The following is a 25,839-nucleotide window of genomic DNA, read 5'->3' as shown; positions in this document are numbered from 1 at the left end:
CTTTCATGGGGGGGTGTCCTTTCGCCGGGGGGGGGTCACGCTGCATCCGGGGGGTGCTGCACCCAGGGGGCGGGGCGCATCTGCGATCCGCCCCGGGTGTCAGCCCCCCTAGGAACGCCACTGGCTGGAGAGGGTGTGAGCATAAAGACACAGACCTGTAGTATTCTCTAGAAATTTGAGCCTGAGATGTTTAAAATCATCACAAAAATAAAATTGCAGGCAAGCATTTCCTTATTTGGATTTTGCTCATACCTTTTTTCAATAGCAGCTCAAGGTGAGTTACATTCAGGTATATGGGGTATTTCTCTGTCCCTGGAGGGCTCACAATCTAATTTTGTACCTGAGGTAATGGAGGGTAAAGTAACTTGCTCAAGATCACAAGGAGCAGCAGTGGGATTTGAACTGGCCACCTCTGGATGGCAAGACTGGTGCTCTAACCACAAGGCCACTCCTCTACTCCTTATGAATTGTACTCTGATCCTGCTTCATTTTCTGCTAGGAAAAAAAAGTCTTCTGTTCCTTTCACCTGCTAAGCTGCTTCACGGTTTACTCTCACTCAGTGGCACTTAAGTGTGAAAAATTTCAAGCCTGTAATCTGAAGGGCTCCTGCTCAGTGGTTGGATAGATTCTAGGAAAGGAAAGCTTGACTTTCCAAATGCTAAATTAAAAAATAGTTCTTTCATGCTATACACTCACCCTGTCTAGAACATGCAGAGACTTCCGTCAAGTCAGCTTTCCTGGTAACATAATCCCTGGGACTGAAAAGTGCCTTTCTGTCGAGGGGCATAATGAAAATCCCAGTAATCAAACACAAGTCGGAGAAGAATTTTGATTTTTCTTATTGCCCACAGCAACATTACACACTGAGATTGCACCTACCTTTCTGGGCATATATTTGCCCAGGTGCCGATTCTGGCCAGTTAAATGCTTTTGAATATTGGGGGGGGGGGGGGGGGGGGGGGGGGGGGGATGGTCTTTGCCTACATTTTTCTATGTTTCTATTGTTAAACACATTCTCGCCAGTTAATACTAGGCAGCTCTGTACAGATTATCCCTATGTTTGTAAAAGGGTGAGAAGCTGGTCGATAATCAGTGCCCCAATTAGGGATATGCATTCATTTGAAATGACATGAGAAATGTTGTTGGCATTTTCCATGTTGTTGTCAAATGAAAACAGGAAAAAGGACATTTTGCGGTTTTTTCATTTGTTGTTAATAATGCACACTCTTCCAAAACAATGTGTGCTCTTATTGAACAAAATGCCAAATTCTCCTCTCCCTTTCCTCCCTGAAAAGCACCCACACATTTCCATATACCACAAGAGAAATGGCATGACAAAGACATTTTCAGGCTGTATGAGATGTCAGGGGAGTGGAGAGCAGACTGCGTAGTTGCGCACAAGTACAATGGACCAGCAGGACCACATTAAAAAAATAGGTGCCAGCACCATCAGAAGTCCATTTGGGGGAGCAGTCGTTCCCCTGGAGACCCACCTAGCTACACCACTGGCTGTATGCTCCTAACTCCAACACTCGTGTGGAGGATCTCAAGGATCATCACCCTTGTCAAAAGAAATTGTACAATGTGATACCCACCGGCGAGCCTTCTCAGGAGTAACCCCCACGCTCTGGAATTTACTCCAGGGGCTACCTATAACTTGAGACTACTCCTACTTCAGGTGAAAGCCTGGCTCTTCTCCCAAGCTTTTAATACGTAGGGTGACTGACTATACACCCATTCTGCACCTGGACTAGCTTGCTACACATACTGTAGCTTAGATCAGTTCCTTATCTCTTGTTTAACTATAGAAAGAAACTTGCCTTAATTTTAGCTAACCATCAAATTATCCCAACTGACTCTGTACCATGCATCTTGTTCCCATCATATATCTGCGCTTGGTCCCTCAGCTATATGGTAAGCTGTATTGTAAAACATCTTTAGCATCATATCTATGTTAGTTGAATGTTCTAATGCATGCTTATTAAGTGTATCATTAGTATTATGCTAACATTGTATTATATCTCTGGTATTTGAATTACAGTGATATTAAATGTGTATATTTTTGATACTGTTTCATGTAAGTTTTATTATTAGGTTTCAGTTTACTGTTTTCAAATTTACCTCATTTATTGTATTTACATTTATTTCTGGTTATTTTACTATTGTTATGCTGTTAACAAAATTGCAAATTTTATGTTAAACTGTACCTGCTGTACACTGCCTTGGGTGAATCTCTTCATAAAGGTGGTTAATAAATCACAATAAATAAAACAAAATAAGTAAATGGTTTGAGCACAGGGAATCCAAATTCAAATCCCACTGCTGCTCCTTGTGATCTTGGGCAAGTCACTTAGAAGTCCTTATAGTAAGTGCTAGCATGCACTTACCACAGTTTAAAAGGGCTTTCTGTGGGACATGCTCAGGCGTTCTTCGGTAAGTTCCTAATTGGCGAGTGCTACCAGCATGCTACAAATATTTTTAAATTTTTTCACAGAAGAGGCCTGTCTGGGGGTGGAGAGTGGGTGTTTCTCCACTAATCAGTTAGCATGTCCACAGTACTGTGTGCTAACTGATTAGCGCAGAATTACCACGGGAGCCCTTACCACCTCCAAAATAGGCATCGGTAAGTGCTACTATGATAATAATTTTTTAATGGCCGTGTGCTAAAGTCGCCATTAGCACATGGCCATGAAAAGAAACAATGGGAAATTGGCCATTTTACTTCTACAGTAAAAATAGCTTTAGTGTGGAGGAAACACTTGTGTAAGGGCGTGCTAAGGCCACTTTCACCGCAGCTTAGTAAATGGACTTCTTAACCCTCCATTGTCTCAAGTACAATCCAGGGAGAGAGAAATACCTACTGCATCTGAATGTGCACTGTTTGATAAAATGTAAAGCAAGAAAGAGAGGATTGTGATTCTTAAAGGTATGGGTGTAGGTTTTACATGTTGTTCCATGGTTTCTTTGTGAAGAACCATCCCTTATTCCCTACTTTCCTTGGATTCTTTGCTTCGTTTTTGTGGGGTCACCTGTATTCCTTCACTGTGGTTACTTTCTACCATATTGGTTTTATAGCATATGTTACTTTTAGCTGCAAGGAAGAGGAATGGGGCAGGAGGAGGCAAGAACACAAGGGAATTTCCTTGAATGTATATATATATATATGTGTATGTGTGTGCCTGCACGCGTGCATAAGAACCAGCTCTGTGGGTACTGTGGGTGCTTGAGCACCACCAAAATTGAGAAAATTCCTTGTATGTGTCCAGGGAGGGGTATTTCCATTGGGCTTAGCACCCCCAATAATTTTGAAAAGTTGGCTCCTATGTGTGTGTGTGTATGTAACCCACACACACATGCACAGATTGAAGGAGAGACACATCAACAAAGATATAGGATGAAAGATACAAACAGAGGAGGAGAGACATACAAATGGAAAGAGACGAACACGTAGATGGAGAAAAAGATAGGCACACACATATGAAGAGATGGAAGAAAAGACACACACAGGAGGAGAGAGACACAGGCAGATGGAGACAGACAGAAGGGAAAACACACATGTGGAAAAGAGACAGGGAGATAGGCATAGATTGGGGTGGGGAGGTGAAACACAGAGATAGACACGGGCAGACAAATGGAAGGAAACAGAGATGTAGAAGACAGCTACATGGAAGGAGGGTGAGATAAACACACACAAAGGGTTGTTAATATAAATTTGGAGAAGGCATCTCTTCCGTCTTCTTCTCCTTCTCTCTCCTTCCTCCCTTTCTGTGACTCTGAAAAGTGTTTCTCACCTACACTTATCCCATAGGGTTGAATGATGCTCAGCAGCTGAGTGAGCCAATCAGACCTGGAGGTGAGAGATAAATGGCAAGTTGCTGCAACTTCTTGCTACTGGGAGGGGAGATCTCACCAGGATCACTTGGGGGTCTGAGAGGTAAAAGGGACTCGCTGGCTAAGAATGAGATAGCCTTCAATTGTACACAACACACACCTAATGAGTGAGACTTTGCATCATTGTGCTTCACTCACACACTGTCCCCACCACAGAACAGATACAATACAGGTAACAATGGTGCAAGCTTCCATAGGAAGAAGAAATACAAGGACAGATAAGGACCATTAACTCCATAACTTTAATCAACACATTTTCCTTCCTGTTGAAGTGTCATAAATCTCGCCTTCACAACTGAAGATTCTTCATCCTTTCTAGAATTCTGTACTCCACATATCCACCAAATATTTCTTAATGTTACTCTTGAGTCTGTCCCCTTTCAGTATCATATTGTGACCTCTTGTTCCAGACCTTCCTTTCCCTGAAAACTGTGTTGTGAAGCTTTAACATAGTTCACCCTCTTTTCCATCGCCAGACCCTGTCAGCTTATTCCCCCTCCTCAGAATAATACAGCTTGAAACAGGCATTGGGATCAAAATGGGTGGCAACTTTTATTTCTGAGCACACAACACACCTGAGCCAGTACAATAAATTGTGTATCTGTCCTTAGGTCTGTTCCCCCTCAGCTCCAACTCTGGTCTCTTCCGCATAGTGTGATATTAAAAGCTGGCCACCAACCCATCGTGGCTAACCTTCAACTCCACCAGGAGCGTGGTACTCTCATAGGGTACTACCCCCTCCCCCATCCCTTCTTCAGGGTGAATGCTCACCAATTTAGCTCTTGTTGACTAACATCACACTCCCACAGAGACAATGGCTCTCCTGGATGAGCTTCCATCTCATGATTACCAGAAATTTCCTCTCCCACTGGCTTCAGTTTTTCATCACAAGCATGGGCCACATATCCATATCCATTTCTACCCTAGCTGAGATAACATCTCTCTGACCTCATGTGCAAATTTCTTTAAATTAGTCTCTTTATTTTCTAACTTCTCTTACTCTTTTACCTATCTATACGCTCCTTCTTTGCTTATACCCTACGATGTCTATTAAAATGTTCTATTACATACTGTGTTAACATTGTAAGGAATGTACCTACGCCATACTTTGAATATTTTTACTGCTGTAATTGTCTATTGCTTATGTTAGATTTATTCTTACTGTATACCACCTTGAGTGAATTCTTTCAAAAAGGTGGTTCCGTTTTCTTATTCTGAATCGCCAGAGATGAGAGGGGACTGGTATCCCATGCTCTGCTGCCGCTGAAGTCAGAATCCGGAAGGTGAATCACTTGGAACAAGATAAGGCTTCAGCAATTGAGTTATGTGCTTCTGGTACATGCTTACCTCATGCTGTTAAATTGTGCTGTGAGCATTACAATACAAACTCTTGCAATAAATCTGCCACACACAAACATTTTGCAGAATGCTGGTTGATTACTTCCACCGCTTCCAGGCTGTCACAGCAGAACACTACTTCCCTGTTCCTGAGTCTCACACCTCCAACACCACAACAAATGTAAAGAGTGCTAGGACTGTGATGCTCTTCACCACCCCTTATGGCCACCCGCTTCACTGGCCAAGTTGCTGCTGTCCATTCCTCTGAAAAGTCTGTCCCCAAAGCCTTCCCCATCCACAGCATCAGTGAATAACTCATCATTGCCTAGTGGTTCTTCCTGCCACAACCCCGCACCATTCAAATAATCTGCCCCAAATATTTAAATCATCTCTCATGCACCATGAGACTAGAATAACATGATTTCCTTTTTGTCCCCTCATTTTGGCCTCACTTCATGGTGCCTGACCCCCTTGTCTTCTCCTAGCACCTTCCACTCCAGCTTGGGCCTTTGCATCCTTTTTTTCTTTTTAATAGCTGACTTGCAAGGGGCTGCCCCAGTTGGAGCCTGCAATAAAAGGGAAATAGAATGGGACATAATATACAGCCTTTCTGTACTTATTTTGTACTGGAGGCAATGGACAGTTAAAATAACCTCCCCCACAACATTCAACGGTGTGGAGCCTGGCACCTTGGCTTTGCCTCCCCAAGCTCATTTTACCTGGCTGCCTGCTCCACCTCTCCCCTTTTGTCAGCAAAGCAGAAAGGGTGATTGTAAGGGTGAGGGTTCCTGTAGCTATGCTAATTTTGGCTGGTCAGCCTCTGCTTTTATATCTTTAAGGTATGTCTGTGTTGTATTCCATTCTTTTTCCTCTTCTCTGGGATATTGTACATAGTTTGGTCCTTAAATTTCATGTAATAGTGCATACGCCAACATTGTGGTAATCCAGAGAAGAAGGTATGACCTCTAGAAACAGACGTAATGCTTATGTTTGTTTTGAAATGTGATTTATCGCCAAATTCAGAACATACCAAGTCAGTGATTTACAGTATAAAATAAGAGCGTAGTCAGACCTGCCATTTCGGGTGGGCCCCGAGTTAACCTGGGCAGACCCTTCCCGTCCCCAGCCCTGTCCCCGTATATACATATAGTTTGTTTGAAACCTTTCCCTCCGCCCTACTAGATCATCTCTCCCCCCCCCCCCCCCCACTTGGAATCTGCCTGTCTCTGTCTGAAACCCTGTCCTCCTCAGTCTACTTCTCTAAGCCATTGCCGGCAGCAATTCCTGTAAGCAACCTGCACCGGTCCTGCAGGTTTCCCTCCACCGTATCCCCACCAGTGAAGAAACAGGAAGTGATATCATCGAGGGCGGAATGTGGTAGAGGGAAGCCTACAGGGCTGGCACAGGTTGCCTAAAGGAATTGCTGCAGGCGACTGCTCAAAGGTAGGTCAAGGGGGGGGGGGGGAGCAGAGAGAGATGGGCAGCTGCCATGAGCGATAGAGAGAGAGAGAAACAGAGAGGAGTGAGGCACCACCAATGAGGAGTTTTGGGGGCCATTAGAAGCGGTGGGCCTGTGCCCACCCAAGCGCACCCCTAGCTACACTACTGGTATAAAATAAATAAAGTCACAAGTAGAAAAGAAACTCCATCATCAATATAGAAAAGAACAAACATACACAAAAGTACAAAATCAGTCTAAATCATTCAGGCCAACCAGGATATACAAGAAAGAACAAGGTTGTCATTATAAACTATTATGCTAAGTATCATGACCGCTACTGCTAAACATCATAAGTACATAAGTATTGCCATACTAGGACAGACCAAAGGTCCATCAAGCCCAGCATCCTGTTTCCAACAGTGGCCAATCCAGATCAAAAATACCTGGCAAGATCCCCCAAAAAGTACAAAACATTTTATGCTGCTTATCCCAGAAATATTTTCTCCAAGTCCAATTTAATAATGGTCTATGGACTTTTCCTTTAGGAAGCCATCCAAACCATTTTTAAACTCTGCTAAGCTAACCGACTTTACCACATTTTCTGGCAACGAATTACACATTGAGTGAAGAAAAAGTTTCTCCGATTCATTTTAAATTTACTACTTTGTAGCTTCATCGCATACCCCCTAGTCCTAGTATTTTTGGAAAACATAAACAGATGCTTCATATCTACCCGTTCCACTCCACTCATTATTTTATAGACCTCTATCATATCTCCTCTCAGCCGTCTTGTCTCCAAGCTGAAGAGCCCCAGCCGCTTTAGCCTTTCCTCATAGGGAAGTCGTTCCATCCCCATTATCATTTTTGTTACCCTTCTCTGCACCTTTTCTAATTCTTTTTTGAGATGCGGCGATGTTAACAGGTATGAAACGCAGCAGTAAATAGGTGGATTTTGAACTGTGATGTAAATTGTTTATATAATCTTTCAGAATGGAGAAATAATGGTAAATTGTTCCATAAAAAACGGACAAGAAGAAAACCATCCTATTTCCCGTGGATTCCCAATGGGCTCTCGAGGGAGATGGAAGCATCAGCTTATGGTCATTAAGAGACCTCAAAACATGAGGGGGAGGGGACATATGGTATCGTCAAAGAGCACAGGTAATCTGAAGTACTTTCACAGAAAGCTTTGAACACTAAAGTTAAAATCTTTGAACAGACTCTGAACCAGATTGGAAGCCAGTGTAACTGACAGAAAAAGGAGGCAACGTGGTCTTGACCATTACCAAGACCTGACCACCATCTTTCTCCCCTCTCCTGGCACATCGTTTTACAACCTTGAGAAAAGCAGATAGGATCACAGCAAGTTCTCACCCTGTCTTTCTTGTGTAGTGCACATCACTGCTTTACATACAATAATGTATTAATCACTTGAATTCGTACACACCAAGGACCTAATTCTATGATATATGTCACCTAAAAAATCGGTGCTGACCGAAAACAGGCTTAGGCATATTCTATACGCTGTGTCTAAGGTTAAGTGCGGTTTATAGAATACGTGTAACGCCATGCAAGCGACTAAGATCTAGGCACTGCAAATTATGCCAATGAAAAGCTGGTGTAAATGCCCATACCTAAATTTAACAATACTAGCTCCTAATACCCCAGTGCTTCACATCAAACATTTATCAAAAACGGGGATCTTCAGATTTCCAACTCTCCACCATCCGGGACTTTTGTCTCCGTAACTTGGCTTTGCTTACATCCTCATTGATCAACCCGTGCAGAGTTTTTTACTTTTTTTTCTTTTTTCATTTTACTTCTTATATGCTTCTGAATAAATCTATACCAAGTACTTCTTTATAAACTTGAGCTATAATTCAATTTAAAAACTTAGCTTTGCAACCGTAGTTCAGCAGCATTTTTCCTCCCAAAGCAAACCTCCGCCGACATGGCCAGGTTTCGATCTCCTTCTTCAGGGAAGAGGCATGCTGAGAAAAAAATATAAACCATTATTCCTCTCAACATTTAATTCAGAGCCTATCACCATATTAAAATGCTGAGCAATGAGATCCTACCGTCACAAAGTATATTTCTTCATATCGCAATGAAAAGAAAAAATGGCTGCGGCGTCCTAAGCAGCCGCTCCAATTTAAATAGGTCACAGCTGATCAAACACCTCCCAACCTGATTGGGCCGCCAAAAACTTGCACCTCCCAATCAGATTAGCGACCACCAGTCCACCTCTGAATTCAAACCACGAGGTTGCAACACCTATCCCTAGAGGGCTCAAAATCTAAGTTTTTTGTACCTGGGGCAATGGAGGGTTAAGTGTCTTGCCCAAGATCACAAGGAGCTGCAGATGCTATAACTTAGCCAGCCGATGAATATCAGTTTAACCAGCTATGTATATAGCAGCCAGAAATCTCCCAGAAATTTCTGGATTCGCCACCAACTGCGGGAGATAGTGGGCTGCCTTCTGTAGTCTTAATATTGTCCCCAATTTAGTTTACAATACTTTACTTAGGGGCCCTGTTTCTAAAATACATTAAGCAGTTAATACATGATTTAGCATTTGTTAACTGCTTCCGCACAAGCACGTCGACAAATATCACGCTGGTGTGGCAGGTTAGTGCATGTTAATGTGTGTGTTAAGCTGCATGTTGTAGTAGGAGGCAGGAACTAGGTGCATCATGGGCAGAGAATAGGTGTAGCACACTTATCACACACTAATCGTCACTTTTGTACTTAGTGCAGGCTCCCTCAGCGCCTCCTCAGTAGGAGGCATGAAGTGCATCTGTGCTATTTGCTACCAGGTTGCACGCATTAATTGCAGAAAACATGCCGCACTCCCAACCATTACTGCACAGCCTTTGCACGTAGTGCACTTTAGTTTTATCAATGAAGGTGCACTAAATGAAAAATGAATCTCATAGATTTTAAATCTAAATAAGGTGGCAACTATCTTTACGCTTATTGCCCCAGCCATACTTTGCAAAGTAACCTATTAGCAAGGCCTTCTTTAAAAGTGCGCTTAAGGTAACTTGTGAGGGCGCGTTTTAAATAATTGGTCCCCAGCTATAGAATAAACTTCCTCATGGTAAGAGAAGAATTCAGGCTTATTTAATCTTCCATAAATCAGGAAAAAAACAAACATCCCTGTTTAAACATGGTTTTAATAAGCCAAGAGAAGATATTTAGCACCAGTCCTAAAAACTGATTTTACAATTTGGAAATTAGAGGGGTAATGGTCAGATCCAGCAGTAGGCGTATTTTTTTTTTATTGCAAGCCACTGCATTTAAAAATGTTCATATTCAACATTGCTATCAGGATAGGAAGTGGTGTTCAATATACAAGGAAAGCATACCTGAAGGCTATATGTGAAGTGATGATAGTTAATTACTATCTATATAGCTGTATATTACCACTATATGTACAATAGGAAGAAAGCCCTCCCTCCCCTGTCCGGATAGTGCAAGGCATTTATTACAAAGAATACCCACCCTCCTCTCTCCGGATAGCACCAGGGAATTTATAAGGAAGAACTTCCTCCCTATCCAGATAGTGCCAGGGCATTTATTATGAAGAACGCCCTCCCACCACTGTCCAGATACCATCAGTGCATTTATTAGGAAGAATGCCCTCCCTCCCCTCTCCAGAAGTACCAGGGCATTTATTAGGATGAATTTCCTCCCTCCATGATAGTGCCATAACATTTAAAGGGATTTTTGGCAGCACTATTTATATAGTGCCACTGAAAATCATTATCCAGGGGACTTATACATTTAGCGTTGGTTTTTGGATTTTCAAAAAAGTATGCACATATTTACCTCAAAAGTTATCTGTGCCAAATGGCAGATGTAAGTGTACATTTTTTCTGTGGTAATTTCAAAGCCAAACTACACAGATACTTTCACTTGGAAAATCTGGCAGAGCTTCTACTGTGAAAAGTTTCTCCTAAGTGGTTTTTGAATGCTCCTGTTAACATTTTTACAAGCCCATGCTAAGGTTGATTGTGCTGAACAGAGCCCCTTAAAGACATCCATAGTCTCTGAACTTTTTTTTTTAAATTGGTTATGCAAGTCTGTAATCACAGGCTTTATACAAATAATAATCCTTACAATTATTCCAGAAGCACAAATGCAGATAAGCAATGTTCCCTTCCTAGCGTTCCAGTTACCTAATGCTTTTGGGATGTCTGTCATCAAGGATAAGCACTGCAGGACCTACCATAATCTTAAATGCAATTAAGAAAGAAAAAAAAAGAGGAAAGGAAAGAGCACATACCCAGGCTGTAAGAAGTGTACTTGACCTTTACAGTATTTCTAGCTATAAGTAGAAATGCTTAATGCACCTTATTTATTTGATTTATGTATTTCTCATTCCTCTATACTGCCTTTCCCTGAGGCTTTGAAGAAGTGAACAACATTATAAAATAAAACAACACAATACATACATACAGTACAACGATATCCAAACAACACAACCAAAGCAAACATTAAAAACAGCCCAAAGACCCACACTTTGCAATGTTTCCAAAAAGGAGCAGGATCAGACATCAACTCGAGGGAGCTCATTCCAGTTCCTAGGGCCAGTACAAGAAAAAGCTCTATTTTTAGCAGACGTCAGGCTAATATCTGCTGCCACTTCCAATGATACTTGTCTCTGTGAACGGAGACATTGAGTTGGCATATAATGACAAATCCGCAAACACAGATAGGCAGGAGCCATTCCATGTAAAAGCTTAAAAATCATAAAAAGAATTTTATATTCTTACTCTCTTTCTTACTCTTACTCTTCTTACTCTCTCACCTATCTATATGCTCCATCTTTGCTTATACCCTTCACTATCAATTAAAATGTTCTACTATGTATTGTGTTGACATTGTAAGTAGTATACTATAAATTTTTTTAACTGCATAGAGCAAATCAAAATCAGAAACTTGAAATTAAATTATTTGCTCAAATTGTTAAATCCTTGTTTTACACCTGAAACACAAATGTTATCTAATATTTTAACAATTAGCCTCATAAGCCCAGGGTACCTCTTAGAATTAGGACACCAACTGTAGTGTCTATCATCATTGGCTCCACCACCGGCCAAAAAAACTACAGAGAAAAACTCTCAAACTAATGGTCTAACTGAGAGGAAAGTCTGTAGTGAAAGGGTCGATAGGGTTAAATAATTTTGAATCAAGTGTATAAACAAAGTCTAACTAGAACCCCTGAAAGTCTTGTTTTGTCAAGTTCCTCCATCAATTCATCCGTCAGTTCCGAAATTGACATCTATTCAGTCAGAATCAACTTTTCCATCCAACTAGAATCTGGTTCATCACCCGAACGCTATATTTCTCATTTCTCAACAGACGTAGGACTCCCGCTGTTTCGCAACTTCGTCAGGCGAAAGAACAAAAAAGAGAAAGTAACAAAATTGTCCTTATCAATGCGAACTTTTCTCTCAGTTAGACCATTAGTTTGAGAGTTTTTCTCTGTAGTTTTTTTGGCTGGTGGTAGAGCCAATGATGATAGCCACTACAGTTGATGTCCTAATTCTAAGAGGTACCCTGGGCTTATGAGGCTAATTGTTAAAAATTAGATAACATTTGTGTTTCAGGTGTAAAACAAGGATTTAACAATTTGAGCAAATAATTTAATTTCAAGTAGTATACTATCATACTTTGTATTGTTATTTGAATATTTTTACTGCTGTAATTGCCTATTGCTTATGTTTGATCTATTTTTACTGTACACCACCTTGAGTGAATTCCTTCAAAAAGGTGGTAAATAAATCCTAATAAATAAAATAAATAAATAAAATTATATTCACTCACCAATAGGAAATCTTTCTGTTAGTCATTAACCCCCTGATTCTATAAAAGTTGCCAAAAATTGCACGCTCAAATTCAGACATGTGCCCAATTTGCATGTGCAATTTAATAAGCTAACAAGCCAATTAGTACTAATAATTGGCTTTTTAACAAGCAATTATTGGAACTAATTACATTTAATTGGAACTTCTGGGGCCCTTTTACTAGGCCGCAGCAAAAAGTGGCCTGCGGCAGTGTGACTGTGTCTTTTGTGCGCGTACTGGGCCAGTTTTTACTGCATCCTGGAAAAAGGGCCTTTTTTAAGAGGCCAGAAAATGGACGTGTGGCAAAATAAAAGCCAGAGCGTGCCCATTTTTGGTCTGAAACCTTACCGCCACCCACTGACTTAGCAGTAAGGTCTCATGTGCTACCTGGGTGGTAGGCATGCAGCGTACGCTCACTGCCGTGTACCATTGGGTAAGCGCCACACATTAGAAAATAGAAAATATTTTCTATTGTGTGTTTTTAGCATACATCAAATTGAGAATTACCGCCCGGGCATGCAGTAGCCGGATAGTAATGCTTATTTGGCGTGCGCTGGATGCGTGTAGGTCCTTATACGCCTTTGTAAAAGGGGTCCAAATGCATAAATTTAGGCATGCGATCCACCCTTAAAATTTATGCATGGCCTAAAAAAGGGAGCGCAGAAATGAGAGGATCGTGGGCGTTTTGGGGAGGATCGGGGGTGTGGTTTTGAGTTATACATATAATTATAGAATATGGATGCTCCACCCATAAATTTAGGCACAGGCATTTCACTACATTTTCATTGGTGCAAATGGCTACACCTAAATTTACGTGCAACCTCTCCGCTTAAGCGTTATTCTATAAACTGCTCCAAACTTTAGGATTATCTGCATGCAGATCACCACCTCTGTTCTGTTTTATCGTCCTCTGAGAGTCTACAGCAACACTCCTGTATATTACACATGCTCTGCCTATTTTCAGTTGACTGATTAGGGGGGGGGGTCTTTTACAAAGGTGCGGTAGCATTTTTAGCATGGGCTGATTAGCACGCGCTAAACACTAGAGATGCCCATAGGAATATATAGGCATCTCTAGCGTTTAGTGCATGCTTATTTTTAGTGTGCATTGAAAACACTAGCATACCTTTGTAAAAGGACCCCTATGTGCATAGTCTTAAGAATCTTCTTTTGGGATCCTAACTAAACAGAGGTTCCAAGATCTAAGTCTGTGACTGGCTTTCATAAGGACCCTATGCTACTCTATTACCCCTTGGAATGCTATGGTACAGGCCGGGAAATGGAGTGAGGAATTAGAAGTGTGGTGACTTCTGAAGACCTACTTTCCTCGCTCAAGAACATACCTTCTATCATATATAACGCACTGTTGCATGAATGTGAGTTTCACACTATATTGCTGTCACGTTTTCCAAAGCAGCAACTAGGTTGTGAGCCCTTGGGCCGCTGCCAAGGAGCGGCAGTGGCAGGCAAAACCACCCCAACCAGCACTGGGCTAACACACACACAAAGCAGGGACTGCAGACAGGGATAAGCAAAGCAGGAACACACTGGACAAGAACACTTGGACTGGAACACAGGACTGGAGCAAGGCTTCACCTGCACTTGACCACCCTTCCCCAGGAGTTGAGCCCCTGGGTGCAGGTGGCCGGCAGGACTTACCGGACTGGGCAGGAACTGGATACCAGCAGGAAACATACAACAGAGTCAAGAGTCAAGGCCTGTGTTGTTGTGGGAATGAAATGCTTACTCCGATACTTTACACAGGAGGTGACCCCCTAATTACTGATATTGGAGAAATGTCTACCACACCCTGATGCCCATTATAGCTCATGATGCTTGTCTTACACAAGAAAGGAAGAAGTTATTTTGGTCCATATCGGAGCCCTGTCTCTGTTGCCCAAAGCACGTAGTTTGGTGCTTAATGAACTCAACTTGTAACAGTTATGCCTGATATTTGATCATCACTGTATTCGAAAAGGAAGAGGTAAATGTTGGAGGGGTGGGGTTCATATTGGGTGGAAGGGGGTGTGGGAAGAGCTTAGGGGAGTGAGAATGGATCCTTAGAGACCTTGTGGGTGGTGGCTATAAGGACACAGGCTTCCCATGATAATCAAGCTAGAAATTGTGGTAATCAATAGCAAAATCCAGGGAATTTCTCTCACTATAGGGACTTTGGGGTATCAAATATACTCAAAACATGCTCTTACATGCTGTTTTGGTTTTATATTTTTGGTTGCCGTTCATGACTGTTCTCATTGAATTTTCTTGTTCTTTGAAGTTTGCATAATTTTGATTCTCAATAATCAGATTAAACATAAAATATAATTGTGCGTAAATTAGCACGCACTGTCATACCAGCTTAGCATGGCCAGTCAGCAATAGTTACCACACACTAATTCTCATGGTAACTGCTTAGTACATGTCAGTAGAAAGGCCCCATAGCTAAGTTACTAAGGGCCTCTTTTACAAAGCGGCGGTAAGTAGATTGGTGAGGCAAGATTTCCTTTCACTAAATCCATGTTGACTTTGTCTCATTAATCCATGCTTTTGAATATGCTCTGTAATTTTGTTCTTAATAATAGTCTCTACCATTTTGCCTGGCACCGACGTCAGACTCACCGGTCTATAATTTCCCAGATCTCCTCTGGAACCTTTTTAAAAAATCGGTGTTACATTGGCCACCCTCCAATCTTCCGGTACCATGCTTAATTTTAAGGATAAATTACATATTTCTAACAATAGCTCCACAAGCTCATTTTTCAGTTCTATCAGTACTCTGGGATGAATACCATCCGGTCCAGGAGATTTGCTACTCTTCAGTTTATAGAACTGCCCCATTACATCCTCCAGGTTTATAGAGAATTCATTAAGTTTCTCCAACTCGTCAGCTTCTCCCTGTACCATCTTCTCATCCACGCATTGAGACTCCAGAGCTCTGCCTCTTGGGCCCTGCTCGTGGAACGGGATGGACAAATATGTTATTAATATTCATTTGTCATTTTTGAATAAGACTATTAAAGACCATCTATTCAACAATTAAATCTAAAGCACCTGAGTACACAATAGTGTTCTATGTGAACTTGTTGAAAACTGTAAATACTGCAGCACATCTGAGATTGCATCAAGCGATAAACCCGACAAACGCGGTAGTTGAAGTTTTCTACAAGTCCATACTGAACACTATTCGCCAATTGTGCACTCAGATGATATAGATCTAATTGTTGTGTAGACATTTTGTCTACATGTTTTTCAGACTCCTGATGCAGGCCCTGTCGCAGAAACACAGTCTGGGTCGAGTCATTTTGAAGAACTGCTAATTAAAGAAATCCTGCCATTTTCGTTGACTCCGCTGTTTTCTTCTTGCTTGTTTACTTTATGTGGAGTGCGGACTCTTCTCTCTGTCACTCTAGCACTTTCTATTCACTTGTTGTCTACTGCCCACATTCTAAGTCTCTGTAGGGTTAATGCATTGACATGTCTCAATTCAGGTGTGCTCCCCTGCTTCTTCAGATAAAAGAAAAGATAAGTAGGAAGTGACTATCACTGGTTCACTATTATTTAAAAGTTGTTCATTCAAGAAAGAAAGAAATTGAAAGAAAAGAGCATGTGGCAATGTATTAATCTGCGATTCACTGAATAGAATTAAATGCCAAATGCAAGTGTCACTTTACTAGGAAATGAGGACAAAAGTTCCATGCTTTGAGAAGGTTCAAGCTGACTGGGAAGCTGAGTGCTTAGTTTGCAAATCTAAACTAATATCTTTCTGACAGATAAGGTGCTGGTAATTTATAAGCTCACATTCACTCTGATAAGCATAAGAAGACTGTTCAGAGAGAGAGAGAGAGAGAGAGAGAGAGAGAGAGAGAGAGAGAGAGAGAGAGAGCTCATCTTCAAAATTAACATGTTGTTGTAAAACCTTGCAGCACAATGAAGGAGTTTTTGCTTTCCATAGTGTTATGCATCATAACACTTATTAGTTGTTACTGTTATGCATCATAAGTCAATGGACTACATTTCTGTCTTGCTGAAGAAGGTGTTTTCTGATTCAGAAATAGCCAAAGAAAATGTTCCAGGTGCCCAGAGAAAGGCAGAAGCAATTATTAACCCTGTGTTTCCACCTCATCCTGTTCACTGTGACCTAGAAACACTGGAAAACAATGGAATACTATACTGTGCTGTAGCCCATGGGTGTAGTTTGACTGTTTCATTTGGGGGGGCAAAGGATGGGGAGGGGCATATTAGCATTTTCATTTGCATATATATATATATATATATATGCTAATATGAATGTGCTAATATGGAGGAAGGAAGGAAGGGAGAAAGAGCTGGCTTTTTTGGGAATAACCATAATGAATATGTATGACATATCGCATACATATTAATTATGGTTATTCCCAAAAAAACCAGCTCTTTTCTTTCTTTCTTTCTTCCTTCTTTCCTTCCTTCTTTCCTCCTTACCCAGCACTCCCTCTTCCTCTCCAGTAGTATTTTCCCACCCCCTTTCCCATACCATGCCAGTGTTGACCTTAGAAATGCATAAGATCTATATGTAGATCCTTCAAGAGGTAGTGTGTCACGATTTAGGCTCTAAAACCCTTTCTGATGTTTTGGTGCCACCTCAGTAAGGCCAACACACAATCTCTCCACTGCAAAACACTATACACAAACTTGTGCAAAAACACACTCATAACCTTACCAAACCATAACAGCACTAATTCCAAGGACAGGACGAGCTACAACCTTCTGTGTGGAAAGGCAGCACTGTAATTACACCACACTACCTTGTGAAAAAAAACAAAACCAAAAGGGCTGCAAATAGTACACGCTAGCAGAATACTGCACCTTGATCACACATGAAAAACACATGACACAACAGACGACACAAGGAACTAGAAATAAAAAAATATGAAGGCAAAATACTGAACTGGAAAGTTACCTCAAGAAGTCAGACTTGGCATGCAGCAATACTAGAGAAATTGAAACTTACATGCAAAGTATCACAGATGCACATTTCCAAAAGCTGACATATTCCAATTAATAAATTCTGAATAAAATACTTTTTTCTACCTTTGTTGTCTGAGCATTTAGTTTTTCTATTCGCTTTGGTCCCAGTGTCTTCTGTTTTATGCAGTGTCTTCTTTCCATTTTATATTTTTTCACTCACCATGTCCACCATCCTTCTGTGTCCTTATGCGTCCTGTCTACCATCTGTAGCCCTGTCCCTATCCTTCCTCCAGTTTCTCTCAGTGTTCCAATCCAACCCTTAAATTCACCAGTTTTCCCTCCATCCATATCCAGCATTTCTCCTCACTCCCCTCCCCTCTATCCATGTGCATCTACTTCCTCTTTCCCACTCCTCCATCCATGTCCAGCATTTCTCTCCTCTCCCTTCTCCTCCATCCATATCTCCTTCCTTTGTCTTTCCTTCCCTCCATCCTTGTCCAACATTTCTCCACTCTTCCCTGCCCGCCACTCCATCCATGTCCAGCATTTCTCCTCTCTTCCCTCCCCTCCATCCATGTGTATCTCCTTCCTTCCTTTCTTCCCTCCCCTCCATCCATCCATGTCCAGCAAATTTCCTCTCTCACCTGCCCTCTCCATCCATCCTTGTCCAGCAATTCTCCTCTCTCCCCTCCCCTCCATGTCCAGTGATTTCTCTTCTCTCCCCTGCCCTCCCCTCCATCCATCCATGTCCAGCAACTCTCCATTCTCCCCTGCCCTCTCCTCCATCCATCCATGTCCAACAAATCTACTCTCTCCCCTGTCCTCCTCTCCATATCCAGTGATTTCTCTTCTCTCCTCCTGCCCTCCCCTCCCATCCATGTCCAGCGATTCTCCTCTGCCTTTCCCCTTATCCATGTCCAACTATTCTTCTTTGACCCTCACCCTCCCCTCCCATCCATGTCCAGTGACTTCCCCAGCTCCCCCTTTTCAGTCCCCCAGTTCAGTTCCAACCTAGCCCCTCCTTCCCGCCCTCAGCTCCCTGACAGCCCTCCTCTCTGTTCCTGCCACCCTGCATTTCAACCTTTTATTTTAAGTCGCAGCGACAGCACTGGAACAGCACAGCGGGCTCACCGCCATCCTTTCCCTTTCTCTTCCCTCTCAGTGTCCCGCCCTCAAGGAAACAGGAAATACATCATCAGAGGAAGGGGAGCTGAGGGGGGGGGGAGGGACCAAGAGCTGCCTGCAGCCGGATTGCACTAGCCCTGCATTTGGGGGGGCAATGCCCCCCTCACCCCCCCAAACTACACCCATGCTGTAGCCAAAGATATCAGCAGCCATGGTGTTATCAAACTTTTTCCACTGGTAATATAATAGTTTGAAGAATGGTGGTTTACAGACCAAACTGTGAGGAAAGGCTAAAGCAGCTAGGGTCTTCAGCTTGGAGAAAAGACAGCTGAGGGGAGATATGATAAAGGTCTATAAAATGATGTGTGGAGTGGAACAGGTAGACGTGAATCACTTGTTTACTCTTTCCAAAATACTAGGACTAGGGGGCACAGAATGAAGCTACAAAGTAGTAAATTTAAAAAGAATTGGGAGAAAATATTTCTTCACCTCAACATGTAGTAAAAATAGTTAGCTTAGCGGGGTTTAAGAAAGGTTTGGATAGCTTCCTAAAAGAAAAGGCCATAAGCCATTATTAAAATGGACTTGGGGAAAATCCACTGCTTATTTCTAGGATAAGCAGCATAAAATGTATTGTACTGTATTGGATCTTGCCAGGTACTTGTGACCTAGATGACCATGGTTGGAAACAGGATGCTGGGCTTGATGGAACTTTGGTCTGTTCCAGTATGGCAACACTTATGTACTTATGTAATAATGCACTTAACTGGGCCCGATTCATTAAAATCAGACTGGAAGGGCCACTGTTGGAAACAAGATGCTGGGCTTGATGGACCTTCGGTCTGTCCCAGTATGGCAACACTTATGTACTTAGGACTCCAGAGCACACCCAGTGAGACTGTAGGTACAATTGCAGGCTACATCTCTAAAACTCTGACAAAGTGTGTGGAATTTGCTGATGACAATTGCAATATGGTAGTTGGTGGACTTGATGATGCGAAGAAGGAACATATGTTCTGCTAAGCTGAACTGATGCAAAAAGAGGCTTTAATTGGTTTAAGTTGCCCTGCAAACATTTTGAACACCTGTGTCCATGATGGTGCAGACACCCTTGCCCCCTAATTTGGTGTGCAATGTAATTGAATAACAAGCCAATTAGAGCCAATAATTGGCTTTTTAACAAGCAGTTATTGGCATTAATGAGATTTAATTGACATGTGTATAAATTTAGGCGTGGGAATCCATATGTAAAATTTACGTGCGATCAGAAAAGGGGTGCAGGAAATGGGCAGGACATGGGCATAATGGGGGCATTTCTAATATTAACTTGTGTTGTTACAAAATTACAGGGTTACGCACCTACAGTAGTTGCAACTGGCCAAACCTAAAGTTAGGTGCAATTCCCGGACATAAGTGCTATTCTATAAATCATGCCTAACTTTAAGTGTGGCTTACAGAATAGTGTTTTTTTCGGTGCCAATTTTTTTGGTGCCATATATAGAATCTAGCCCTTGATGTGCATACTGAGATCAATCTCCTGAAAAATGACTGCAACTTTGTGGACATTGAATGTAGAGAACTGCTCTATTAGAGGAAGGCCTTCAGGCTATGTTGATTTCCTGGAATTACAAGGCAGCTTCAGATGTTTCCAGCTTTAAAGGACTTCTTCTAGCCCAAAGGAAAACCATCTACTCTGCCCAAGAAATGTTTTGAGGATGACTTCAGTAAGATGTACATCAGAGCATATTCCACTTCCATAATGAAGAACTGAAACAGGAAAATACTCCATTGGGCAAGTATTGAAACATTGGATTTAATGCATGAATGTTGTTCTTGATGACAACGCCATGCTCCTCATTGCCCCTCAATGTAGGGAATAATGTTCCAAAAACACAAGGAGGGGCTCTAAGCCTGTATGTTCTGTTCATGGCATTTGGTGATGTCTTTGAGATTCTCTTGCTTCATGTTGCTTGCAATGATGTGGAAGCCGGTGTAGAGAAAAGAATGGAAGTTAATGTTAACCTCAAATGCTTTGATCAGTGCAGCAATCTATAGAAACTTGTAAACAGTGGCATTCCTTGCCACCCGGGGCGGATCACCGCTACGTATCCCCCCCCCCCCCCCGGGCTGGGTGCAGCGTTGTCCATCTCCCCCGGGTGCAGTGTCATCCCCCCCCCCCCCCCGTGTGCAGCATGACACCCCCCCAGGTGCAGCACAACACCCCCCCCCCTGGGTGCAGTGGCCCCCCTCAGAGCATCACTGCCCCCCCCCCCGCGCCATCACCTCCAAGCCCCCCCTGGGTGCATTCTTCCTACCTGCTGGGGTGCTGGGAGTAGCCGCGTGGCTGTCAGCTCCACTGGTTCCCTGCTCCCTCTGCCCCGGAACAGGAAGAGGGAGCAGGGAACCAGTGGAGCCGACAGCTGCACGGCTGCTCCCTGTACCCCTCCTGCAGAGTGCACCCAGGGCGGACCACCCCCGCTGCCCCGCCCTCAATATGCCACTGCTTATAAAAGTTTGCAGTGATGAAACCTGATGTCACAGGAATAAAAGATCAAGTAGTTTTCAAAATTTAAAAAAAAAAAGCATTGAGGGTGTTATTTTATAAAGTATTTCTGTATGTAAAGCTTATTTTTACATGTGAAAAAGGGATTTTATAACACAGTGCAGCCATATACATGTGTGTAAGTATGTGTATCAAAAACGTTTTTTATGCTTCTGTACACACCATGCCTAAGCATTCCCGGGGGCATAGTTTGGTGGAGCAGGGGAAGAATTGCAGAATACATTGGCAATAAATATTCTCTGTACTCATGTGATGGGCAATTCTATAATCAAGGGACCTGATATTCAGCTGGCGGAGGTGAGCAATTTGCTCACCGCCAAAGATTTATTTCCAGATATTCAAAGCTGGGACTTGTCTGGCTTTGAATATCTGGTTATTTTTGAGCTTTGGCTAACACATGGAGGGGCATTTTCGATATGACGTCTAAGTCCGACTTTGGACGTTTTGCAAAAAAAACGTCCAAAGTCTGAATAGGAAAGAAGGTCATTTTCAAAAAAGAAAGACATCTAAGTTTTTTTTTCATAAATACTGTTTAGAACAAGGTTTTGTGATTTGAACGTTTTGTTTTTTGGTCCATTAAAAAAAACAAACACATCTAAGTGCAAAATGCACAAAATCAAGACATTGGGATGTAGGAGGAGCCAGCATTTTTAGTATACTGGTCTCCCAGACATCCCAGGAAAGCAATAGGGCACCCTAGGGGGCACTGCAGTGGACTTCATAAAATGCTGCCAGGTACACATCTCACCATTGCTCCCTTGTCTGCTGACCTGCCCCCAAAGCCCATACCCCCAGCTGTACATCACTACCCATAGCCCTTAGGGGTGAAGGGGGCACCATGGGTTTCTGGTGAGTTTTGGAGGGCTCACAGTTTCCTCCACAAGTGGAACAGGTAGGGGGATTTATGGGTGCCACCTGTCTGCAGTGCACTGCACCGACCACTACACTACACTAGAGGCTGGCAAGTAATGTTTTAAATCATATTTTTTGAGGTGGGTGGGGATGGGGGTTAGTGACCACTGGGGAGTAAGGCAAGGTCATCCCTGGTTCCCTCCAGTGGTCATCTGTTCATTTAGAGCACCTTTTTGTGCCTTATTAGTTATAAAAACATTGCTGAGCTATTTGGTGGGTATGTAGTCAGGATTTCAGAAGAGATTCACAAATTTTGTCAGTATAAATTGTGCTGTAGGGGGCTAATGTATTCATGAGTCCATAAACTCATGAATTTCTGAAAAAACTCGAATACCTCTGCTTTACATATACATATATAGGTCCCAATTCTGTGGGTGTAGAGAGTGAGCATCCCCAGGTATGTATACATATGATATATCACTTCATACCATATGTAATGAGTTTATCTTGTTGGCAGACTGGATGGACCGTACAGGTCTTTATCTGCCGTCTTCTACTACTAAAAACAGGTCCAGCTCAAAACATCTTAGTTTTAGTCCTAGATGGTTTTGTTTTTTCCATTATGGCTGAAAAACGTCCAAGGGTTAGGAACGTCCAAGTGTTAGATCCCACCTTTAACACGCCCCTGACATACCCCATTATGATTTGAATGCACTTCTGATGGACTTCATAGAAAAATGTCTAAAAATCGGTTGTGAAAATACCAATTTGGACGTTCACATGCAAATTTATGCTACTTCTTGGACATTTTTCTCTTTTGAAAATGAGCTCTTAGTCACTTAAGTCAATATTCAGCCCTTATGTGGCCCATGGGTTAGCACATAAAGGGGCCCTTTAACAAAGCAGCGGAAAACCCATCGTGGGGCTTACTGTGCGCCAAACAGGAAATACCGCCGGGCTACCGCAGCAGCCTGGCAGCAGTTTCCACCCCTAGCACGTGCCATTTCCAGTGCTACAAAACTGTTTTCTAATTTTGTAGTGTCGCTGTTTAGCCAGTGGTAATCACCACCGGGTTAGCGCCAGGTTAGCATGGGAGCCCTTACCGCCACCTCAATGGGTGGCGGTAAATGCTGCCCCCTGAATTGGACGCACAGTAAGTGGTTACTTTCCATGTGGCCATTTCTTTAAAAAAAGAGACAACCTTTACCTGCTGTGGTAAAAGGGGGCCTCAGCGTGCATCATAAACACACGCTGATGCTAGCACAGGCTCCCTTTTGCCATAGCTAGTAAAGGGACCCCAAAGATAGGTCAGACCAGGGGCGTAGCCAGACTTCGGCGGGAGGGGGGTCCAGAGCCCGAGGTGAGGGGACACATTTTAGCCCCCCCCCAGCGCTGCCGACACCCCCCGGCCATTGCTGACCCCCCCCACCGTCGCCGCCACCACCAACTTTTGATGACCCCCTGCGGATGACACTCTCGACCGCCCTCCCGCCGCCAACCCTCCCCCGCCGTCGCCATGGGCTACCTCTGCTGGCGGGGGACCCCAAGCCCCACCAGCCGAGGTCCTCTTCTTCCCGCGAAGGCTTCGTTCTGTTTCTGACGTCAATGTCAGAAACAAACGAAGCCTTCGCAGGAAGGAGAGGACTCGGCTGGTGGGGATTGGGGTCCCCCGCCGCAAAGGTATAGCCCATGGCGATGGCGGCGGCAGGGGAGGGTTGGCGGCGGGAGGGGGGTCGAGAGAGTCGGCAGCAGGAGGGTCCAGGGCCAAATCTACAGGGGCCCAGGCCCCCATGGCCCCACGTAGCTACGCCACTGGGTCAGACATTTATGTGGTCTCATTTATGTGCTAAGCCTGGCTGCTTAAGAGCTGACTTCACCCCAGAACTCCCCCACTCATAGTTAGGCTTTAATCGCAAATTTCAACGGCACTAACCGGTTAAATGCCACTGAAAATTAGCAACTAGCCCTGACCAAGTGATTTAACCAGTCAGCAGCGGCTAAGTCTCTTTGAAAATCAGCCGTTAGATTCCCACATTTATGAGCTCTCGTACGCATAAATGCCACAGAATGCTGTCACTAAATCAATTTTCTTCATTCAAAATATTGCTGCTCATATAACCTGGTTCATGTTCATACACTCATATTAGAAGAAGGAAAAATACAGCTGCAAAGGAGTCTGACTTCTAGCTGAAACATGCGCTAATATCTCATCATTGGTTTAAAAAAAAAACTTCCATAAATGTACACAGAGCTTGTATTTCTTTCAGTTCACAAAAACTTGCATAATAATTCAAAAAGAGCTCTTAACTTTAGGCTCAAAGTGTAGGTCCATTAACCAAACTTTAGGTCTGTTTACCAGGTCCATTTACCGACGGTGGCCAGTGTTTCGTGGAGTCGCTGCTGCATCAGGGAAATTGGACCTTTACAACCTATCAACAATTGAAGTCCATGATGAAAATGGAGCTCTGAGGTAGTCTGTTTGTTACCACATATTGAACTGCACGTTACTGCATTTTTCAGAATTTTTCTCTGAGAGGGCGCGGCATGGGCGGAGAGTGGGCATGTTTATATTTATTTCCAGACTTGATATACCGCCTTTGCCGATCAGAGCAGGGTCAAGGTGGTATACAATTAAAATGTTAGAAAATGGAAAACAACACCAACAGTTAAAAGAAGCGTACTATACATATCTCACGCTAACTAGCTAACAAAGAGTTAATGTGGGAGCACTTAGTGCATCCTAAATTGGAGGCCATAAGTGGTCCTGCATTAAGTCCTGCAGATATCGCATTTTAATAGTAATATTAATGGGCACTGGCATAAAAAATAGAGGATATGCTTCCAAAAGGTGCCATGCTAAATTTGTGTTAAGCCCAAATTTTAGTACAAGGGCCCCTTAGATTGTAAGCAGACAGGGAAATACCCCTGTACCTGAATGTAACTCACCTTGAGCTACTACTGCAAGGTGTGAGCTAAGTCCAAAATAAATACAGGAGAGGCCACTTCCTTATGTCGTTCAATGCCCCCCTCTGCTTGGCGTCCCATTAGCAATGCCTCTGGTGAGAGAAAGGCCCCCTTCACTGATGAAAGCCTGTACCAGAAGTACAAAAGGAGGAACTTCTAGTCAGTAATGGGGAAAAAAAAAACACTGACTGAGAGCTAAGTAAAACACCACCTCCGTCTCCAGCAGAGACAGTAAATCATGAAAAGCAAGACTATAAAGTGTCAAAGTGAGAGATTTTGCAGAATAATGTACTAAATCCTGTTCATTTACAGATAAACAAGAACCTGGAGCTGTTCCTCACACATTGCTCCTCTCTCTCTCTCCCAACATTCCTTCTCTATGACTTGCTTGTCCTATCTCAGCAAAACTTTGTTTGGTCTTCTTGCCTGGTGTCTTTCACTGATTTGCATGTTCTGCTGGTGCCTGGGTACACATTGTAGGAGCTGGACAATGAGGAACTCCGATTCTTTACTGTATAGTGACCTCCCAAGGACATGGTTTAACCCCTGAAAACTGTAGTCTCACCTTTATATTGTTAAGGAATAAATATTTCATGCAGTCACCATATTTTCCCTCATAGCCTCGTGGAACACCCTTATCATTAAGCATACAGAGTCTGAGGGTGGGAGACAGAACTGGATGAGGATAGGTATGATCCTGTCTGCGATGGGGTTTAGGGTGTAAGAGAGAAAAGGGAGGGGATTTATTATTTGTGACATTTATATCCCAAGCAAGTTTGAGCTTAATGTGGCTTTCAATAAACAGTATAGGATACATAACAAAGAATAATGAATAAGAAAGTATTTATTGTAAGAATCCAATTTTACAA

The 25,839-nt window shown here is 42.9% G+C and overlaps 1 protein-coding gene across 4 annotated transcripts in view; it reads left to right on the top strand.

Moving 5' to 3' along the window:
* CHRM4 (cholinergic receptor muscarinic 4) overlaps nucleotides 1-25,839 on the top strand; it is an 87,694-nt gene that overhangs the window by 51,430 nt on the left and 10,425 nt on the right. The window contains exon 3 of one of the 4 annotated variants that reach the window (XM_030200853.1): nucleotides 24,353-24,476. The exons of 1 other annotated variant lie outside the window; for it this stretch is intronic. In XM_030200853.1, the coding sequence (XP_030056713.1) occupies nucleotides 24,353-24,476 (124 nt within the window). Of the gene's footprint in view, nucleotides 1-24,352; nucleotides 24,480-25,839 lie in introns of those variants that run through there. 2 more of the 4 variants (XM_030200854.1, XM_030200857.1) reach the window with 2 other exon arrangements.

Source organism: Microcaecilia unicolor, chromosome 4 (genome assembly GCF_901765095.1).
Source record: "Microcaecilia unicolor chromosome 4, aMicUni1.1, whole genome shotgun sequence".
NCBI classification, from domain to species: Eukaryota; Metazoa; Chordata; class Amphibia; order Gymnophiona; family Siphonopidae; genus Microcaecilia; species Microcaecilia unicolor.
This window is presented reverse-complemented; position numbering and strand designations above follow the sequence as displayed.